At 51.7% G+C, this 17,420-nt stretch overlaps 1 protein-coding gene across 4 annotated transcripts in view; it reads left to right on the top strand.

Annotated features, from left to right (window-relative positions):
* EPHB2 (EPH receptor B2) overlaps positions 1-17,208 on the top strand; it is a 184,864-nt gene extending 167,656 nt beyond the window's left edge. For 2 of the 4 annotated variants that reach the window (XM_072750825.1, XM_072750822.1), the window contains exons 8-16: positions 1,948-2,056; positions 2,928-2,995; positions 9,634-9,756; positions 10,351-10,598; positions 11,557-11,772; positions 12,652-12,801; positions 13,672-13,865; positions 15,358-15,513; positions 16,015-17,208. In XM_072750825.1, the coding sequence (XP_072606926.1) occupies positions 1,948-2,056; positions 2,928-2,995; positions 9,634-9,756; positions 10,351-10,598; positions 11,557-11,772; positions 12,652-12,801; positions 13,672-13,865; positions 15,358-15,513; positions 16,015-16,123 (1,373 nt within the window). In that variant the 3' untranslated portion in view covers positions 16,124-17,208. The remainder of the gene's footprint in view (positions 1-1,947; positions 2,057-2,927; positions 2,996-9,633; positions 9,757-10,350; positions 10,599-11,556; positions 11,773-12,651; positions 12,802-13,671; positions 13,866-15,357; positions 15,514-16,014) is intronic. The other 2 variants (XM_072750826.1, XM_072750824.1) reach the window with 1 other exon arrangement.
* Positions 17,209-17,420: the final 212 nt, after the last annotated feature.

The raw sequence follows: 17,420 nt of genomic DNA, 5'->3' as shown, positions 1-17,420 counted from the left end.
GCTCCCCCTCTTGTAGATGTCAACCCTCCCTAGTGGGCAGAAACAGGCCGTACAGAGAGGCACTGATTCTGTGGCTGGAAAGCACGTGGACTCCTCTGTCACCATCATGTCACAGGACTGTCAGGAGCTCGGCCCTAACTTGCAGAGAGACCCTGAGCAAATCACTTCCCTTCCATGGTCCAAATTTTTCTCATCTACAAAATGAAAGCATCATATTCAGTCTTTGGGCGCACACCTATTTTGTCTGCTCACTACTGCGCTGACTTGCAGTTGGATTGAGAAGAATGCTGCAGTTCAACAGGAGGAAGCGCTGGCGTGGATTAGTGATGTCTGCCCTGGGCGAGAGTGGGAGGCTGCAGCCCACATGCTGTGTGTCTCCCAGTCTGGGACCACATGGTCTCTAAGTGCCCTTCCTGCTCTAATAATCTTTGAAGACCAGCAGAGTTAAGAGTATGGGCTCTGATGGAAATTACAGCGCTGATTCAGCCCTGACTGTGTGGCCCTGAGCAGCTCTGAGTCTCAGTTTTCTCATCTATAAATGGGGATGATAACTATCTCATTATCATCATCATCTTTATCCAACTTGTGTAAAGATGGGGGCTAAACGCGTATAACCTGGCCCAGGGTTGGCACTAGGTCTCACACATAGTTAGCGCTCACCAAGAGTAGTTAAAGGTCATAGTTATTGCTGTGAGTCTGGCAGCCCTTTCACCAACCTGCCAAGCTCCAGGGCAGCTTTAATTATGACCAGACTCTGGTGTCCCCTCTAGACCTGCTTTAATCTCTGGTCATGGCCTTGGCCTTTGCCTTGCTGAACATCCCAGAGGCTCCTAGACCCATGAATTCTTGTCTTATCACAAAAATCCTCCCTAATGGCTCCCCCATCCTTCCAGGGTGCTAACAGCACCTCCTCTGTAAAACCCCACCTCCTTGTGGCCAGCATTTTCACCCTTCTCGGCCCTCTTGCATGTTGAATGGGTTTCATTAACCTGGGGCCTGAGGGACTGTCCCAAGATCCTTCTTCATTACCTCGGCAAATGCATACTGGTGCTAAGGACCCGGCACTTACCCGGTCCCTGACTTCAACAAGCTCTTGTCTGGTCATGGAAGCAAACGAGAAGTAATAATAATAAAATTAAAAACAATGATGCTGTTGATGGCATTGAAAATGTGCTGAGTGGTTTCCAAAAGCCAGACCAATGATGAGTGCATTTTATGCATTATTTCATTTAAGCCCATACACGGACCTGGGTTGAAATGCTGGCGTTAGCCACTTTCTAACTGTGTGACCTCAAGCAAGTCATGGCATTGCTAAGCCTCCCTGCCCTCATCTGTAAATGGGGAGAGGGGGCGTCATGGGCACTGAATCATAGGATTATTCTGAGAATCAAACAAGATCCATAACAAACTTAGCTCAGTGACCAAAAAATAAAACACTCAATAACAATAATAGGTCATATTTCCTGAGTGATTACTCTCCTGCCACATGTCCTTCTAAGTGCTTTACACATCAACCCTATGAGATGGAGACTATTGTCCCCACTTTACGGATAAGGAAACTAAGCCACAGAGACATAAGGCATTTTGCCAGAGATCACGGACAGGAAGTGGCACTGTCAGGACTCAAACTCGGGGAGCTGGCCTCAGAGTCCGTGGTAAAAACTGCCTCTCTGTATGTCAGCTTCTTATTATTGTTGATTTTCATGTCAACATTAAGGTATTATGCCCATTTTATAGATGAGAAACTAAGGGTTGGAGCAGTCCATGGACTTGTCCAAGGTTACCCATGAGTGAGTACCAGCTAGTTCTCCAGCTGGGCATGTGACAGGTGCTCTCTCAGGAGCAGGAGCAGAGTCTGGGGAATCCCGAGACCCGGCGGTTGCGGGGAGGGGTGCATTAGGACTCCCAGAGCCAGACTGACAACACTCCACGTGCTTTCTGCCCCAGCTGAGTACCAGACAAGCATCCAGGAGAAGCTGCCACTCATCATCGGCTCCTCGGCGGCTGGCCTGGTCTTCCTCATTGCTGTGGTCGTCATTGCCATCGTGTGTAACAGGTGGGTGGGTATCCCCAGCCCCGTCCAGGCCTGGCTCTCCATCTCTTCAACCATTCCTGAACAGTCTGTGAGCCCCAAAAGATATTCCCATCATACCCCAGACCAGGGAGAGGCCCAGGCAAGCAAGCCTGGATACTCTCCCACCCGCCTAAATGGTCACCATCAGCTACAGTCCATCCCTTTGGATTAGGGCTGCCTTGACAAGTCCGCTCTTCATGGAGGTGGCCCTTAGAGACACTAATACTTCCGCATGAAGGAATGTCTCAGAACAGTCGGCAGGATGCAGGGACTAAGGGGATGATGGAAAGGAAGTCCAGATCGCCCCACTCTCTGCACTAGTTGAGGCCCCTGCATGACTAGGGCTACAAGTGGAGGGTCCGAGGGGAGGTTGATGAGCTCAGATAAGCCTCCCTGGCTTTGGTGGCAGGAGAAACAGAGAATGTGGATAGGAGAAAGTGGGGGAAGGGGCATCCCAAGTGGCTGGCACAGGAGACAGGAGGTGGGACCTGTTCCCTGACTTGTGCTGGAAGACTCTCTTCTTCCTTAGATCCCCACTTTAGAACAGACTGAGCCATAAAGTCAGATGGACAGAAGCCCCTGGGCTTTCTGGGGCCATGGGAGATGACTTTGAAAGGGGCTTGACCAGAGAGAGGATGGGGCAATGGGGAGCCTGGATTCGAGGTGGGAGAGGTGGGGAAGGATTGGGGGGCGGGTGGCTAGGAAAGGTCAGGCTGCTAGGCCAGGGGCAGACAGGGAGCCCTCTGGCAGGGGTGTGGTTTTGAGGGCCTGCCCTCCCTCTCCCTATCACCTACTGTGGCTCCCAGCTCCCCGGGGGCTTCCAGGTGGCTCCAGCCCTTTGCTCTTGTTCCAGAAGACGGGGGTTTGAGCGTGCTGACTCGGAGTACACGGACAAGCTGCAGCACTACACCAGTGGCCACAGTATGTACCCCCCAGCAGGGCCGGCATCCATGGACCCCTCTCTTGTCAGTTCCCCGACGACCTCTCCATCCTCCCTCTTACTACCTCTCACCTTGCTGAAGCCAGAGTGAATGTCAGGCTGTTCCCTGAGTAGGCCAAGCTCACTCTCCCCTCTTGGCCTCTGCACCTGCCGTCCCCTCTGCCTGGAGCATCCCTGGCCCTCTCTTTACCTGTGTGACTCTCCCTCTCCATCAGGCACAGCGTATACAGACCGCTCTGAGCACCCCACCCCAACCTGGCTTTAGGGCCCCGTCTATGCTTGCACAGCACCCCCTTACCAGGCTGCATGGTGGTGGCCGTTTCCTTGTCTCCCCAACATTATAGTGGGAGCACCTGAAGGCCTGAAAGTGTGTCTGACTCTCACCCTTTCCCCTGAACACCAGCACGCTGCCCAGCACTTAGCGGACACTAGATACGTACTCACACAATAAATCCATGAGTTGAATGAGATGGTGAGGACTCCAGGCTCTAGCCCAGGAGGCGGCAGGCCCTGTCACTCCTCCCTGGTGACTTCTCTGGTAGCCACTTCCCCCCACCCAGTGCCTCTGTTTCCCCCACTGTCCCATCCTATCTCAGACCACGGCTGAGACACTTGTGTCACACACCCAGAGCGGATGTCCTCTCTCAAGGGGCCCATCAGAGACCAAAGCAGAGCATAGATTCCTCTCGATTTTACCCTCGCAGACCGACATGGGGCAGGTGGGGTGGGGGGGTGGGTAGGGGGTGTCAGGGCAACCTTCACCCTCACATCCACTCACTCAGCAAACAAATTCCACATGGGTCCGATGTGGCTTCTCAAGCTGTCCTCCGTGGGATATCCTAGCACTTCTCGGATGCCACTGGGTAAGAGAGGTCATCGGCCTAGCCCTTCACTTGTCACACGGTCTTTGTGACCTGCTGTGTATGCCAGGCACTGTTTTAGGTAGCTGGGGATACACAGGTAAACAAACTACATATCCTCACCCTTGCAGAACTTCTATTCTACTGGGAGGGACAAAAGAAATACAGGTAGTAAATGAGAAAAGCATCTGGCGTGCTAGAAGATGAAAGCACTGCAGCAAAAGGCAAAGTAGAATGGGGTGATAGGTTGAGAATTACAAGGTCAGGGCTGTCTGTTCAGGTAGGGCAGCTGGGGTTGGCCTCACTGAGAGGGTTTCAGTTGAGCAAAGACACAAATGAGCTGGGGGAGGGAGTTGCATGGACAGACCTGAGGGAACAGCCTCCTGCACAGAAGGGACAGCCAGTGCAAAGGCCCTGAGGTTTTTCAGGAACAGCCAGAGGCTAGTGTGACTAGAGAGCAGATTCAGGAGGCAGGAGGGGCAGGTAAGGGCCACAGCATGCAGATCCCTGTCAGCCAGGGGCCTCGGTTTTTCTTTCCGAGTGAGACAGAGAACCTCTAGAAGGATCTGAACCAAAGACTGAAAGGCTCTGAGTTCCAGTTTTTACAGAACTTCTCTGGCCACTGTGTGGAAAATGGAGTGAAGGGGCTGGAGAGTGCCAGGCAGGACAGCAGGGAGACCTGTGAGGTGGCTGTCAGAACAATCCAGGGAAGACATAAATGTAAAAAAAAAATAATGAAACCATTAAAATTTCCAGAAGACAATTTAGGCAACTATTGAACTGATATTCTAAGCATAAAAGCGATGGAAGGCTCCTGAGAAAGAGGTGAAACACTTTACACGGAAATTAAAAATCACCTGTTAATTAAAAATCACCAGTACGTCAAAAGTAAAAGTCACAAATTACGTGCCCCCCCCCTTCCCCAAGTAGCGAAATCGTGGTTGTAGATTGAGCCAGGTGGATTGAGTGTGTTCTGTATGCCCAGAATTGTTTTCATGCTTTACAAGCATTAGTTCATTCAATCCTTATAATTGTCAACTTTGAGGATGAGGGAACCGAGGCCCAGAGAGGTCACACAGCAGCTCAGGGCCGGAGCTGAGGTCCACACTCCTCGCCACACCGTGCTGTCCACACCCAACTAAGCTGGGATAAGGTGGGCTCACGGACTCTGTCACCTGGAGCCATGTGGGAGCATCACTATTTACCTTGTCCATCGAGAACAGGGAAATAAGTGACAGCAGGGATTTATTATTTTTTAAGATTTTATTTATTAATTATGAGAGACAGAGAGAGAGAGGCAGAGACACAGGCAGAGGGAGAAGCAGGCTCCATGCATGGAGCTCGACGTGGGACTCGATCCTGGGACTCGGGGATCACAACCTGAGCCAAAGGCAGATGCTCAGCTGATGAGCCACCCAGGCGTCCCAGCAGGGATTTATTTTTAAAATAGAGCCCAGGATTTGTTCATAGATCTACACGTTCTCAAGGTCAAGCTCCTACTCTCTGCATCTAAAAAGGGCTTTGGTGTTTTTTTTTGTTTTTTGTTTTCAAAGCACTGCCAGCCCTCTGGTCCCCCACCCACCAGCCCTCTGGTCCCACTGCCAGCCCTGTGGTACCCTGTGTGGCCAGGACAGAGGAGGAAACCGAGGCCCAGAGATGTGTGTGACTGGCTTGAAGTCACCCTCACCGGCACACCTGTCCCATCACTCAGCAGGTGCTGAGTGAGGACCAAGGTCTGTGGTACTTGGATGTGACCCAGAGGGACCAACCTGGTTTCTCATCCCTGCTCCACCACTGGCCAGCTATGTGACCTGGGGGGAGTTGTTGAACCCCTCTGAACCTTGGCATCTTTACATGAGAAGTAGCCAGAATGATGCTTCTTTCACAGAATTGTGAGGATTAAATGAATTAATGGACATGAAAGTGCTTCCTGATAATATTTAATAATAGCCAACTCTTCTCTATAACAGGTAACAATTATTCAGAGTTTTTGATTCGCCAACTATTATATTAAGCCCTTTAAAAAGATTCCTACTTAATCCTTGCAGTCCCCTTATGAGGTGGCTGCTGTTAATTATCTCCATTATGTGTATACACACACACACACACACACACACACACATAATGGAGATTATATATATATATATTATATATATATATATTATATATATATGAAAAAAGTGAAGCACAGAGACCTTAAGTAACTTGCCCAAGGACACACAGCTGTATCAATACCGTGGTTGATCCTCAATTCAAACTCATAAAGCAGCTTATTTGTGACTGTTATTACTGGCAGATCCAGAACTCAGACCAGGTGTCTGAATATCTGATTCCTCTTCCCTCCTTCATCCTGAATTTCCCATTTGGGTTCAGGACAATAGGTAGTAGCCCTGACAATGGTAAGCCAATCCAATCAACAGCCAGTATTTTCTGAAGACTCTGACTATAGAGATCCTTATCCAGCCTCCAGACAGCAAATATCCATCCTGGGAGCTGGACCTTGAGCGAGTCTCAGCTACAAGGAGCTCCCCTTCCATCCCAGGAAATAGGATGGGGACACACCCAGTTGAAAGTTTGGCAGTTAAAAGTGTAGACTCACGGCCACACGACCTGGATTCAGACCCCATGTCTGCCACTTATCAGCTCTGCCCACGTCCCCTGGAGCAGGTCATCTAAGCTTTCTTATGCCACAGTGTCCTCATCCAAACAATGAGGGTAATATTAGGTTGGGCGAAATGATATTGCCATTTTTGTAGGTCAGAAACAGTCAAATACTAACAATTTCATAAGACTCAGCCTAATGATAGCATTTACCAGGTAGCGTTGTCAGGGGGGCTAATCGCACTGATACCTATAAAGTACCTAGACCAGGGCCTGGCAGCTGGTAGATTGACAATGAACTGTAAGTAGATTGTGTTATTAATAGTGAGGTCACAGAAGCATGGACATTAAGCACCTACTGAATACCACCTCCACATACTTATAGAGAAAACATTCTAGAGCAAGGGCTCCTAACTTGGGGTTCACAGACCCTGAGAGCTTCAAGGGCCAGAGAACATTCCAAAATTATATACTGAATCTGGGAGTGTGACACACACGTGAATAATTTTTTAAGGAGCAGATTCATAGCTTCTGTCAGATTCTCAAAAGTATTCATGACCCCAAACAGGCAGAAAGAGAAAAAAAAAGGACATTTCAATAGGTAATGCTATTATTCTTTCAACAAGCATCTTGTGAGCATCCTCGATTTGCCAGGTTCTGGGATTTAGCGTGAACTAGACAGACACAGCCTCTGTCCCCCTGAGAGAGAGTGTGAAGCAAGCCCTTACAGGCAGCAGAGTGTTCCAGAAAGGGGTGGCAGGAGGCTGTGGGCATGTGTATCTGGGAGACTCAATACAAGACAGGAGAGCCATACAGATGTCAGGGCCATAGGAGTGGGTGCAGACAGAGACAGGGCTTCAGGAGCCTAAAGGGAAAGCATGGATCTCCACTGGAAGGATCCAGGCAGGCTTCAGAGAGGAGGTGGCATTTGATCTGGACACAAAGAGGAAGAGAAGGGTATTCTAGGTGGAGGGAACCACATGAACAAAAGCACAAAGGCAAGAAATTTTAAGGTGTGTCTGGGTGAATAATTCTTTTTGCTGGCACGTAGAGGGGCAGGGAGCTGTCATTGGGGCCCAACAGGGAAGGCGTGGAATGCCAGGTGAAGGCACTCGCCTTAGTCCTGCAAGCAGCAGAGAGCCCTCCCGGCCAAGGCTTGCAGGTGGCATCTGATCGGTTGGCAGTGCCCAACTCAGCATTGAGCTCCTGCTCTGCTTCTCCTTAGCTCCCTGAGCTGACCTGTTCCCGTCACCCCTCTGCAGCTGGCCTAACTGAAAGGGTTTCCTCCAATTCTGTTGGAGGGAGGCTATAAGCCAGTCACCAAGAACCACAGGAGCATCTCCCAGGAGCTAATGTCCTTGCTCTGAGGAGTGCTGACTTGGGAAGGAGTCATGGCTTAACAGTCCAGGAGGAGGAGGCATGGACCAGATCTGGTTGCACTGCATGCAGGAGGCCATGAGCATGATTAAGAGTATTGGTCCTTGGCTCAAGTCCGACAGGCCTGGCTTCAAGTCCTGGCTGTGCCATTTGCCAGCTGTGTGGCCTTGGACAGATTGCTCAGCCTCTCTGAGCTGCAGCTCCCTCATGCATGAAATGAAAATAATGATCCCTTCCTCCACAAGTTGTTGGGTGCAGCCTGCCCAGTGTGGTGCACAAAGGACACAGTCAGGGGTAGCTGCAGTCATTCTTCTTTTATCTCTGTCACCTGGATTCTGCTTGGCTCTACAGACATGGGGTGCATGCTGTGTGCAGAGCTTTGTTCGAGCGCCACGTTGGGAGTAGAGATTAATTAAAAATAAAATCTTTTTTAATAATAAATTAATCAAATAAAGGGCTAGACCAAAATAATCCTAATATATGAGAGCAGCAGTTGGCTGCTTTTCTGAAAAGGACCAGAGAGTAAATATTTTAGGCTTCAATAGCCATATGATCTCTATTGTAACTACCCAACTCAGCTGCTGAAACATGAAAGCAGCCACAGGCAAAGGAATACAGGCAGCTGTGCTCTAATAAAACTTTATTTACAAAATGGTCAGTGGGCCAGTTTACCAACTCGTGTGTTAGAGGTTCCGACTTTAGGTTCTCGGAATGTCTGAAACAGAAACTGAGAGTGGTCAACTAACATGTCCAAGGCCACACAGGCAAGTAGGGCTGATGGCCCCACTCCCCAGTCAAGCCTTCCTATGGCCCAGGGACTCCAGCTCCCTACTCCTAGAGCTACTGCCTCCAAAGTCACGGCTCCTAGAGCAATAGGACAATGTGGGCAGGGAGCTGGGGAAGCCAGGAGGAGGCCTGGGCAGCAGAAGACCAGTTATCTGGGAGGGAGAATGTGGGATGGATCATCCTTTCCTTCCAAGTATTTTGCTGGCTCAGTGCTAGGGTCAGAATTAGGTTTTTGGCATCCAAGTTACATCCTTAATTTCTACATCAAATAAAAAATGTACAATCAAATCAAGAATCCAATTAATATGCTCCATGTCCAGCCTCACGTTGATCACCAGGGAATTTGAGATCTAGAAAGGTTTAAGACTTAGCTAATGGGAGACCTGGGAAGTGGACCCAGAAGCCATGGGTCCTCAGGCCCTGGTGAGTGGGCAGCCCCTCCAGTCCCTGGGGCCTGCCTGAGAGAGCTGAGATAGCCAAGAAGTTTCCTAAAGGGAGAGGATGCTTAAATTAGGCCTTCAAAGACAGGGAGATCTCCTTAGCAGACACCCAAGAACATGAGCTATTGCCTACTCTTTCTGTATTTTTATCCCAAATCTCTCTTCCTTCTTGACTCCCTCTCCCTTTACTCCCTCCCTTTACTTTGCACCCCCTGATTCCCCTACACAATCTATCCTTTTGTGCCCATACCCATAACAGACATTGCTTATCAATCCTGATAGTCCCTTAGCTCCCTTAGGAAGACATTACTAAACAGAGTTGTAACAAGGGCTATGACCTATTTGTTCTCTCTGCTGAGCTTTGTGGTCTCCTCACCTTTCTACTCAGCCCAGTGCTCACCAAAGCCCAGAGAGGTCAAGTGACCTGCAAAGGATTGTCCAGTTCTATGGGTTCACATGGGAGTGTATTTCCCTCCACAAGGGACTAGCTCTAGCCTTTCCATTTGTCCACATCTTGAGTCTGTGCATGTGACCAAGCCTGGTCTTATTCCCCAGTGACCCCGGGCATGAAGATCTACATCGACCCTTTCACCTATGAGGACCCCAATGAGGCAGTGCGGGAGTTTGCCAAGGAAATTGACATCTCCTGTGTCAAAATTGAGCAGGTGATTGGAGCAGGTAGGTGGCTGATGCTCTCCCAGGTTCCATGTCCTCAGCCATGAGTGGGGAGTACCCTTGGGGCAGAGGGTGGGATGGGGGCAGGCACTTCAGAGACTCCTCCAAGGCCTGAATGTTCAGAACACCCAAGGTATTAAAGTCTTCAAAAGTCATCCAGTAAAACCACCTCACCGACCTATGAAGAAACTGAGGCACGGGGCTGGCAAGGAGCTTGCATATCATGTCAGAGATTGGGCTAGGTCTAGAACCCCGTTCTCTGGACACAGTCTAGTGCTCTGTCCTCCCTGCAACTCATCCAGATCCCTCTCTCCCTCTCCCTGGCTCCCCTACAGCCTTACCCCGTCAGCCAAATACCAGCTGGACATGCAGTGGGACAGGTCTGAAGAGTTTACTCTTCCTCCTAGTGGTGGCTGGGACTTTTTTGGGCTCTCCCCTTCTACAAAGGGGTTCTTTGTCTAAGAGAATGTATTGACCACTGGGGAGAAAAAGTTACCTTCAGGACCCAAGAGTAGAGGTTACAAGCAGTGGGAGGTGGCACTTCCACCCGGCAAGTGACATTCTGCCTCTCTTGGTGTGTGTGTGTGTTTGTCCCAGGGGAGTTTGGCGAGGTTTGCAGTGGCCACCTAAAACTGCCGGGCAAGAGAGAGATCTTTGTAGCCATCAAGACACTCAAGTCAGGCTATACTGAGAAGCAGCGCCGGGACTTCCTGAGCGAGGCCTCCATCATGGGCCAATTCGACCATCCCAACGTCATCCACCTGGAGGGTGTTGTCACAAAGAGCACACCTGTGATGATCATCACTGAGTTCATGGAGAACGGCTCTCTGGACTCCTTCCTCCGGGTAGGGGAACCCAAGAGGGCCAGGGGCCCATAGATGGGGTGGAAAAGGAGTGGTGGACATAACTTCATGGTGCCAAAGCCTGATGGGGTCTTGGGGAAAGATCTAAGTCAGGAATGGCTTGCATGCTGCCTCTTGCTCTTCCCTTACCCGTGGCAGGCATTGCTAATCAATCCCAGAAGTCTGCCCCACTAAACCAGGAAGCAATCTCAGAATCCTTTTCAATCTAGGAAACCACACGCAGTCCATCAGAGTTGGCGTGCAACCTGAAATCTATTACCACCTGTGCTCTTAGCCAGCCTTCTCATTATGCACAAGAGAACACTGAGGCCCAAAGACAGGTAGAGTTTGCCTGGAGGGTCAAGGTGAGAGCCAGAACTGGAACCTGGTTTCTGGAACCCTGGTCCAGGTTTTCACCAGATTTTAGATTTCTCCAAAGCTATATGGGCTGGGGAAAGGAATCTGGAGCACAAAGTCAAGAGAGGAAAGTTTCTAGACTCCCCCCACCAGGAGATCACAGTCCACCAGCTGGACAAAAGAACACAGAAGCATGCTGCTAGACTAGTTTCCATGTAACAAATATTTATTGAGCATCTAGTAAGTGCCAGGCACCTTCCATGCACCTTCTTATTTAACCCAGACAGCCCTGGGAGGTGGGTATAGCTTATCCCCATTTAACACAGAGATGTCACTTGTCCAAGGTTGCTCGGCGGGCAAAGGGCAGAGCCAGAGTCAGACCAGCTAGGTCTACTCTGAAGCCCATGTTCTTTCCTCCACCCTGAAATTGGCCTCTCGCAGGCCTCTCTGAGCACCCCCACCCCACCCCCAGCATCTGAATCCTTCCCACAGGGAGCATCAGGCCAGGGTGGCAGCGTCCTGCTCTGGTTTCCCTTTGTGTGGATGATTCAGAGCTCTGATTCATGCCCTTCTGTTGACTATGTTTTCTCCACTTCTCCCAAAGCAAAATGACGGGCAGTTCACAGTCATCCAGCTAGTGGGCATGCTACGGGGCATCGCAGCCGGCATGAAGTACCTGGCAGACATGAACTACGTCCACCGTGACCTAGCTGCTCGCAACATCCTCGTCAACAGCAACCTGGTCTGCAAGGTGTCTGACTTTGGGCTTTCACGCTTTCTGGAGGATGATACCTCAGACCCCACCTACACCAGCGCCCTGGTAAGATAAAGGCAGAGAACGGTGGGGTCATGGTGCCAGGCAAGAAGATGTAGATGTCCATCTATCCCTAAAATATGTTTTCACCGAAAACTGCTCATGCCAAGCATGGTGCTGGGCCCTAAGGACATAGAGACAGAAACCACAGTTTCTGCCTCCTTGGAGCTCACAGGCTGGCGGGGGACACAGATGTGCAGAGAAACAGGGAGGAACAGAGCTATAAGTCAGGACATCAGTCTTGGGAGGCCGAGGAAGGCTTGCAAAGAGGGGGTGACATCTGAGCCGACAGCTGAAAGGCCCGTGGAAGGTTGTCAGATGCCATGTTCCTGAGGCAAGATGTGACTGGAACACAGTCTATCAGAGGGAAGGTGGTGACAATAACGTGGGAGAGGCAGGCAGAGCTGATTGTGGAGACCCTTGATGCCTAATCAGGACTCTCTCCTGCTGAAGAGTTTTAAACAGAAAGGAATAACACACAGCTCCTGCCCGAAGAGCTCAGAGATAATACAAGAAGAGCCAAGCACACAGGCGACTGATTTGAGGACTGCTCTGTATGGGAGGCACCTCCTGGATGGGGAGATATGGGACGCAGTTGTAAGATTAAAAAGAGTAAGCAACTCTTTGGGACTTAGGGAAAGGTTTTCCGAGATACTCAAAGGATGAGAAGAGGTTTCCAGATGGCAGAGTGAGAAAAGGCATTTTGTGCGAGGGGAACAGCCTGTGCAAATTCCCGAGGCCTGAAGCAACATGGTGCGTTCGAGAAAGAATGTGGCACTTCATGTGATTAGTACAGCACAGGGCATAGGGTGAAGCGCAGTGTTGAGAGCAGAGGCCAGACAGGTCAGCCTCCCTCCCATTAACCCTCCTCATTCTGTTCCCCAGGGTGGGAAGATCCCCATCCGCTGGACGGCCCCAGAAGCCATCCAGTACCGGAAGTTCACCTCAGCCAGTGATGTGTGGAGCTATGGTATCGTCATGTGGGAGGTGATGTCCTACGGGGAACGACCCTACTGGGACATGACCAACCAGGATGTAAGTATCCAAGGTGGCCAGGCCTAGCCCAATTCAAATGTCTGCATAGGATCCTGGACTCTCCAGGGGTCAAGAGTAGGAAAGGCCTACACATCCACAATTCAGCAAATCTTCAAGATGCGTTCACCTTGTGGCCAACCCCGAATGAGACCGTATCTGCCCTGAAATGTTTTCCTTGTAATGGGCAGGGAGGGGAGGAGATGACACAATTATTTCAGGAACTTTACAATCAGATGTTAAATCGGAGAGGACAGGTGTCAAGTCCTGTAGGTGTTGAGGCAAGATCAGTCAGGAAGTCTTCATAGAACAGGTGGGACCCACAGCAGTAGGACTTGGAGACATGAGGACTTCAAATGCGAAGAATAGCCTGTGCAAAGGCCCGAAGGCGGGATGCTGAGGGATCCTGCTGGGGAGCAGTAGAGAGGAAAGATGATCAGAAAGGTCGATAAGGTTCAATAACGAAGTGTTTGAAAGCCAACCCTATGCATTTTGATTTGCAACACCACAGAAGAGGGAGGACTTGAAGGAGTTTCTTAAGTGGGGGGGGGGGGGACCAAAGTCCAGCTGAGGAAGGTGAATGTGGGCCGAGTGGCAGGACGGATCAGAGGGGCCAGGGGGTCAGTGTGAGCCATGCCGTGGGGCCTGGCCTGGGAGACATCTCTCACCTGGAGTGATAAATGGCAATGATTGTCACCCTGGGGTGAAGGACCAGAGAGAGCAGTCCTCAGGGCCACCAAAGCCAAGGAGGAGCCTCAGAAAGGAGAAGGAAAATGTGGCCCACTGGAGGGTCCTGCGCTACAGAGGGCGGCAGAGTGGGGCACATATGAGGTTGTACCCACCCAACGCCACTCTGCCGCGTGTTGTTCCCAGGTAATTAACGCCATAGAGCAGGACTATCGGCTGCCGCCACCCATGGATTGCCCAAGCGCCCTGCACCAGCTCATGCTAGACTGCTGGCAGAAGGACCGCAACCACCGGCCCAAGTTCGGCCAGATTGTCAACACGCTGGACAAGATGATCCGAAACCCCAACAGCCTCAAAGCCATGGCACCCCTCTCCTCTGGGTACGGCTCTGGTCTGGCCCTGCCCCCTCCTCCCAGTACGTCTCCCCCACCACCCCGTCCCCAGCCAGCCCTTCCTCTCTCCAGATCCACCCTGCACACCCCCACCCACCCCGGGCTCCCCCTGCTTCAGGCAGATGCTGTGCAGTGCAGCTTGTGCTCAGGGAAGGCCAGAGCTAGAGTTCACTGGGCATTTGCCCTGCCTTGGGGTACGAGGAGCCCAGGACAGAGAAGAGAAGAACATGGTAGTGGTGGAAAAGAAAGGACTTTTTAAAGCATGGCCAGAGAGGAGAGCATTTAAGAAAAATTGCCAGACGTCTTGGTTGGCAAACAGATATACTGGTCACCAGGTTTCCTTCTTAGCTACCTTCACACTCCAGCCTGGACCCTCTCTAACTTATATTTGCGTCCTCCTCAGTACAGCCGCGCACCTGCATGCACACACGCGTACACAAATACAATCCTACACACCATTAGGCACAAAAGCTCATGCTTATGCTCCCACACACATGGATACACACCCATTCTCCGGCCCTCGAGCCTACACTCCCTTGGCACCCACAACACCCACGTCCAGAAATACGGACCACACACACAGGCCCATGCTTGGTCATCATCCCCCAAATCACAGAGACTGGCTCCGCTGGACAAGTGTTAGCTCCAGTGACCCTGAGGCTTGCCTTTTCCCAGTGGTCCCCGGGCATGCTCCCGTCAGAGCTGAGACCACCACTGCCTCACCTGAGTGGCTGTCCCAGACCCCCATCTCTCCTGGCCGTGCACACTCTTTATCTCCGGAACCCTATCACGCAGAGTTTCTGGGGGACATCCAGCCAGGTGTCCTCCGGGCCTAGGGCTGGCTTTGTCCCAAGACTCTTTGGATCCAAGTCCTTCACCTGCCAAGTTTTTGTGGCCGACAGTTTGCACTTGCCTCTCCTGTCATTCCCCACCATGACCCTGTGTCAGCCACTCCTGACTCTGAGCTTTGAGCCCCATGAGGTCCATTTCCCTCCTGGCCAGCTCCCATGAGCACCGCCAGCCTTGTCTAGACTTTGGAGGTGCAACTCACAGCTTCCTACAGCACACCCAGGCTGGAGAAGGTTGGAGGAAACAGCGAACAGGAACACACTTAGTCTGGCCAAACTCCCTCCTCCTGAAAGTCAGAGGCTTGGAGAAGGATCTCTCTCCTCACTACTGTGGTCCCGCCCCCCAGCAGTCCCTTCAGAGGCATCCCTGGACTTTCCAGGTGGCCTCAGCGTTGAGTTCCGCACACACACTCGCTCTCACATACTCACACACATATGTGGGCTCATGTACATAGGTGCAAACTCACCCCCACTCTCACACAGAAATGCATGCATTTACACTCACCTTTGTCCCTGCAGATGGATACACACAGGCAGGTACAAAGCCTGCAGATGTGCCCCCACCCATGGTTACCCTCGCCCCCGTCCCAGCACCTGCCCTAACTATCTCTGTTGTCCACCTCCGCCCCCAGAATCAACCTGCCGCTGCTGGACCGCACGATCCCCGACTACACCAGCTTTAACACGGTGGATGAGTGGCTGGAGGCTATTAAGATGGGGCAGTACAAGGAGAGCTTCGCCAACGCAGGCTTCACCTCCTTCGATGTCGTATCACAGATGATGATGGAGTAAGTGCCTGGCTGCCTCCACCCACCATTATCAATACTGCTCCCCACCACCCCCCATCCCACCAAGCAGGGGGCTCTAGAGGGTGAGGAATAGATAGTGTCCCAGCAGGGATGTGTGGGACCAAGGGGCCAGATGGCCAACTTCGGAGTCGCATTCAGATCAACACCCAGGTCTGCCTGTGACTGTGAGCAAATCAGAACCTCCCCGAGACCCAGTTTTCTTCTGTAAACTGGAGGTTGTAAGGAAGACCAAAGGGATGTAAAGTGACCGGGTACTTCATAAATGCAAGTTCTCTTCCCCTTCCCTATAACCAAGGAGACCTGTGTACCCGAGTGTCCTGACTCCCCCACTCGTCACTCTGACACCGGGAATCCACCCCCTCACCCCCCCTCCACTTGCTCTCTTCAGCAGGAACCCCCTGGAGAAGTCCAGACAGCTCTCCACCTGGCCCAGAGTCCCCACCCCCACATTTCCCTAACACACATGCTTCTCTCCCAAAGGGACATTCTCCGGGTTGGGGTCACCTTGGCTGGCCACCAGAAAAAAATCCTGAACAGTATCCAGGTGATGCGGGCACAGATGAACCAGATCCAATCTGTGGAGGTTTGACGTTCACCTGCCTCGGCTCACCTCTTCCTCCAGACCCCCCCGCCCCACCGCCCCACATGCCGGCCCCCTGGTTCTCCGTCCACGTCCACCGCAGGGTCAGCCACCTGCCAGGAGGCCACGGGCAGCAGGAAGAACCGAGCAGCGCTCCAGCCATGAGACGTCACCAAGAATATGTGCAACTCAAATGATGGAAAAAAAGGGAACGGGGACAAAAGAAAACAGATCCTGGGAGGGGGCGGGAAATACAAGGAATATTTTTTAAAGAGGATTCTCATAAGGAAAGCGATCATTGTTCTTAGGGAAACAAGACAAAACAAAACAAAAGGGCTTGGGAGATCCACGCGATTTGTCCCAATCGGAGACCAAAAGCAGTTTCTCTCCAACTCCCTCTGGGAAGGCGACCTGGCCAGAGCCAAGAAACACTTTCAGGAAAACCAATGTGAAGGGAGAGACAGGGGCCACCCTTCTCTCCCGTCCCTGGGCTGCTCTTCCAGGCCTCGGGCAACAGCCACACGCCAGGCAGACGGGGCAGGCGGGTGGATGGGCAGCCGCCACAGGAACCACGCGGGGGAATAATCCATTCCCGCTGCCACTGGGCACACAGAAGAATTTATCTGTCTTTGGAGAATCTTTTAGAAACTCCGATGAAAAAAAGACTTCTTTCTCCTGTCGGCTCATGGGGCTGAAAGGAGGCTTTTGTCCTCCTCAGTCAGGGAGACCATGGGGACACTGGAAGGGTCAGCCTTCCTGAGGATGACCGCCCCCCAAGACTGCAGCTCCGCGTCCCTATCTCGCGCGCGGTGCCCGGCAGCCCCTGCCCGGAGGCCTGTTGCTGCGGTGTCCGCCATCAGCTACGACTGCCACTGAGGATTGCTCCTGCATTTGGGTTTGTTTACAGCAATTCGTGGACTCGGGGGTATTTTGGTCAAGGGGTGGATTTGGTTTGGGGGGTTTGTTTGTCGGGTTTTTTTTTTATGACAATGAAGTGACACTTTGACATTTCCTACCTTTTGAGGACTTGATCCTTCTCCAAGAAGGTGCTTTCTGCTTACTGACTTAGGCAATACACCAAGGGCGAGATTTTATATGCACATTTCTGGATTTTTTTATATGGTCTTCATTGATGCTCCTCCCTCCTCCCCCTGCAGAGAGATCCCCCCCGCCTCCCTGCCGCCAGGCCTCACCAAAGCCAACTGCCACGGGGCCATCTGGGCCTTTCAGAGACTGAGTGAGGTTTGGGAGGATGAGGGGCCGGGTGGAGGAGCCCCCACCCAGGACTGCTTTTGAAAGCACCAGA

This window comes from Vulpes vulpes, chromosome 2, assembly GCF_048418805.1.
Source record: "Vulpes vulpes isolate BD-2025 chromosome 2, VulVul3, whole genome shotgun sequence".
Taxonomy (NCBI): Eukaryota; Metazoa; Chordata; class Mammalia; order Carnivora; family Canidae; genus Vulpes; species Vulpes vulpes.
This window is presented reverse-complemented; position numbering and strand designations above follow the sequence as displayed.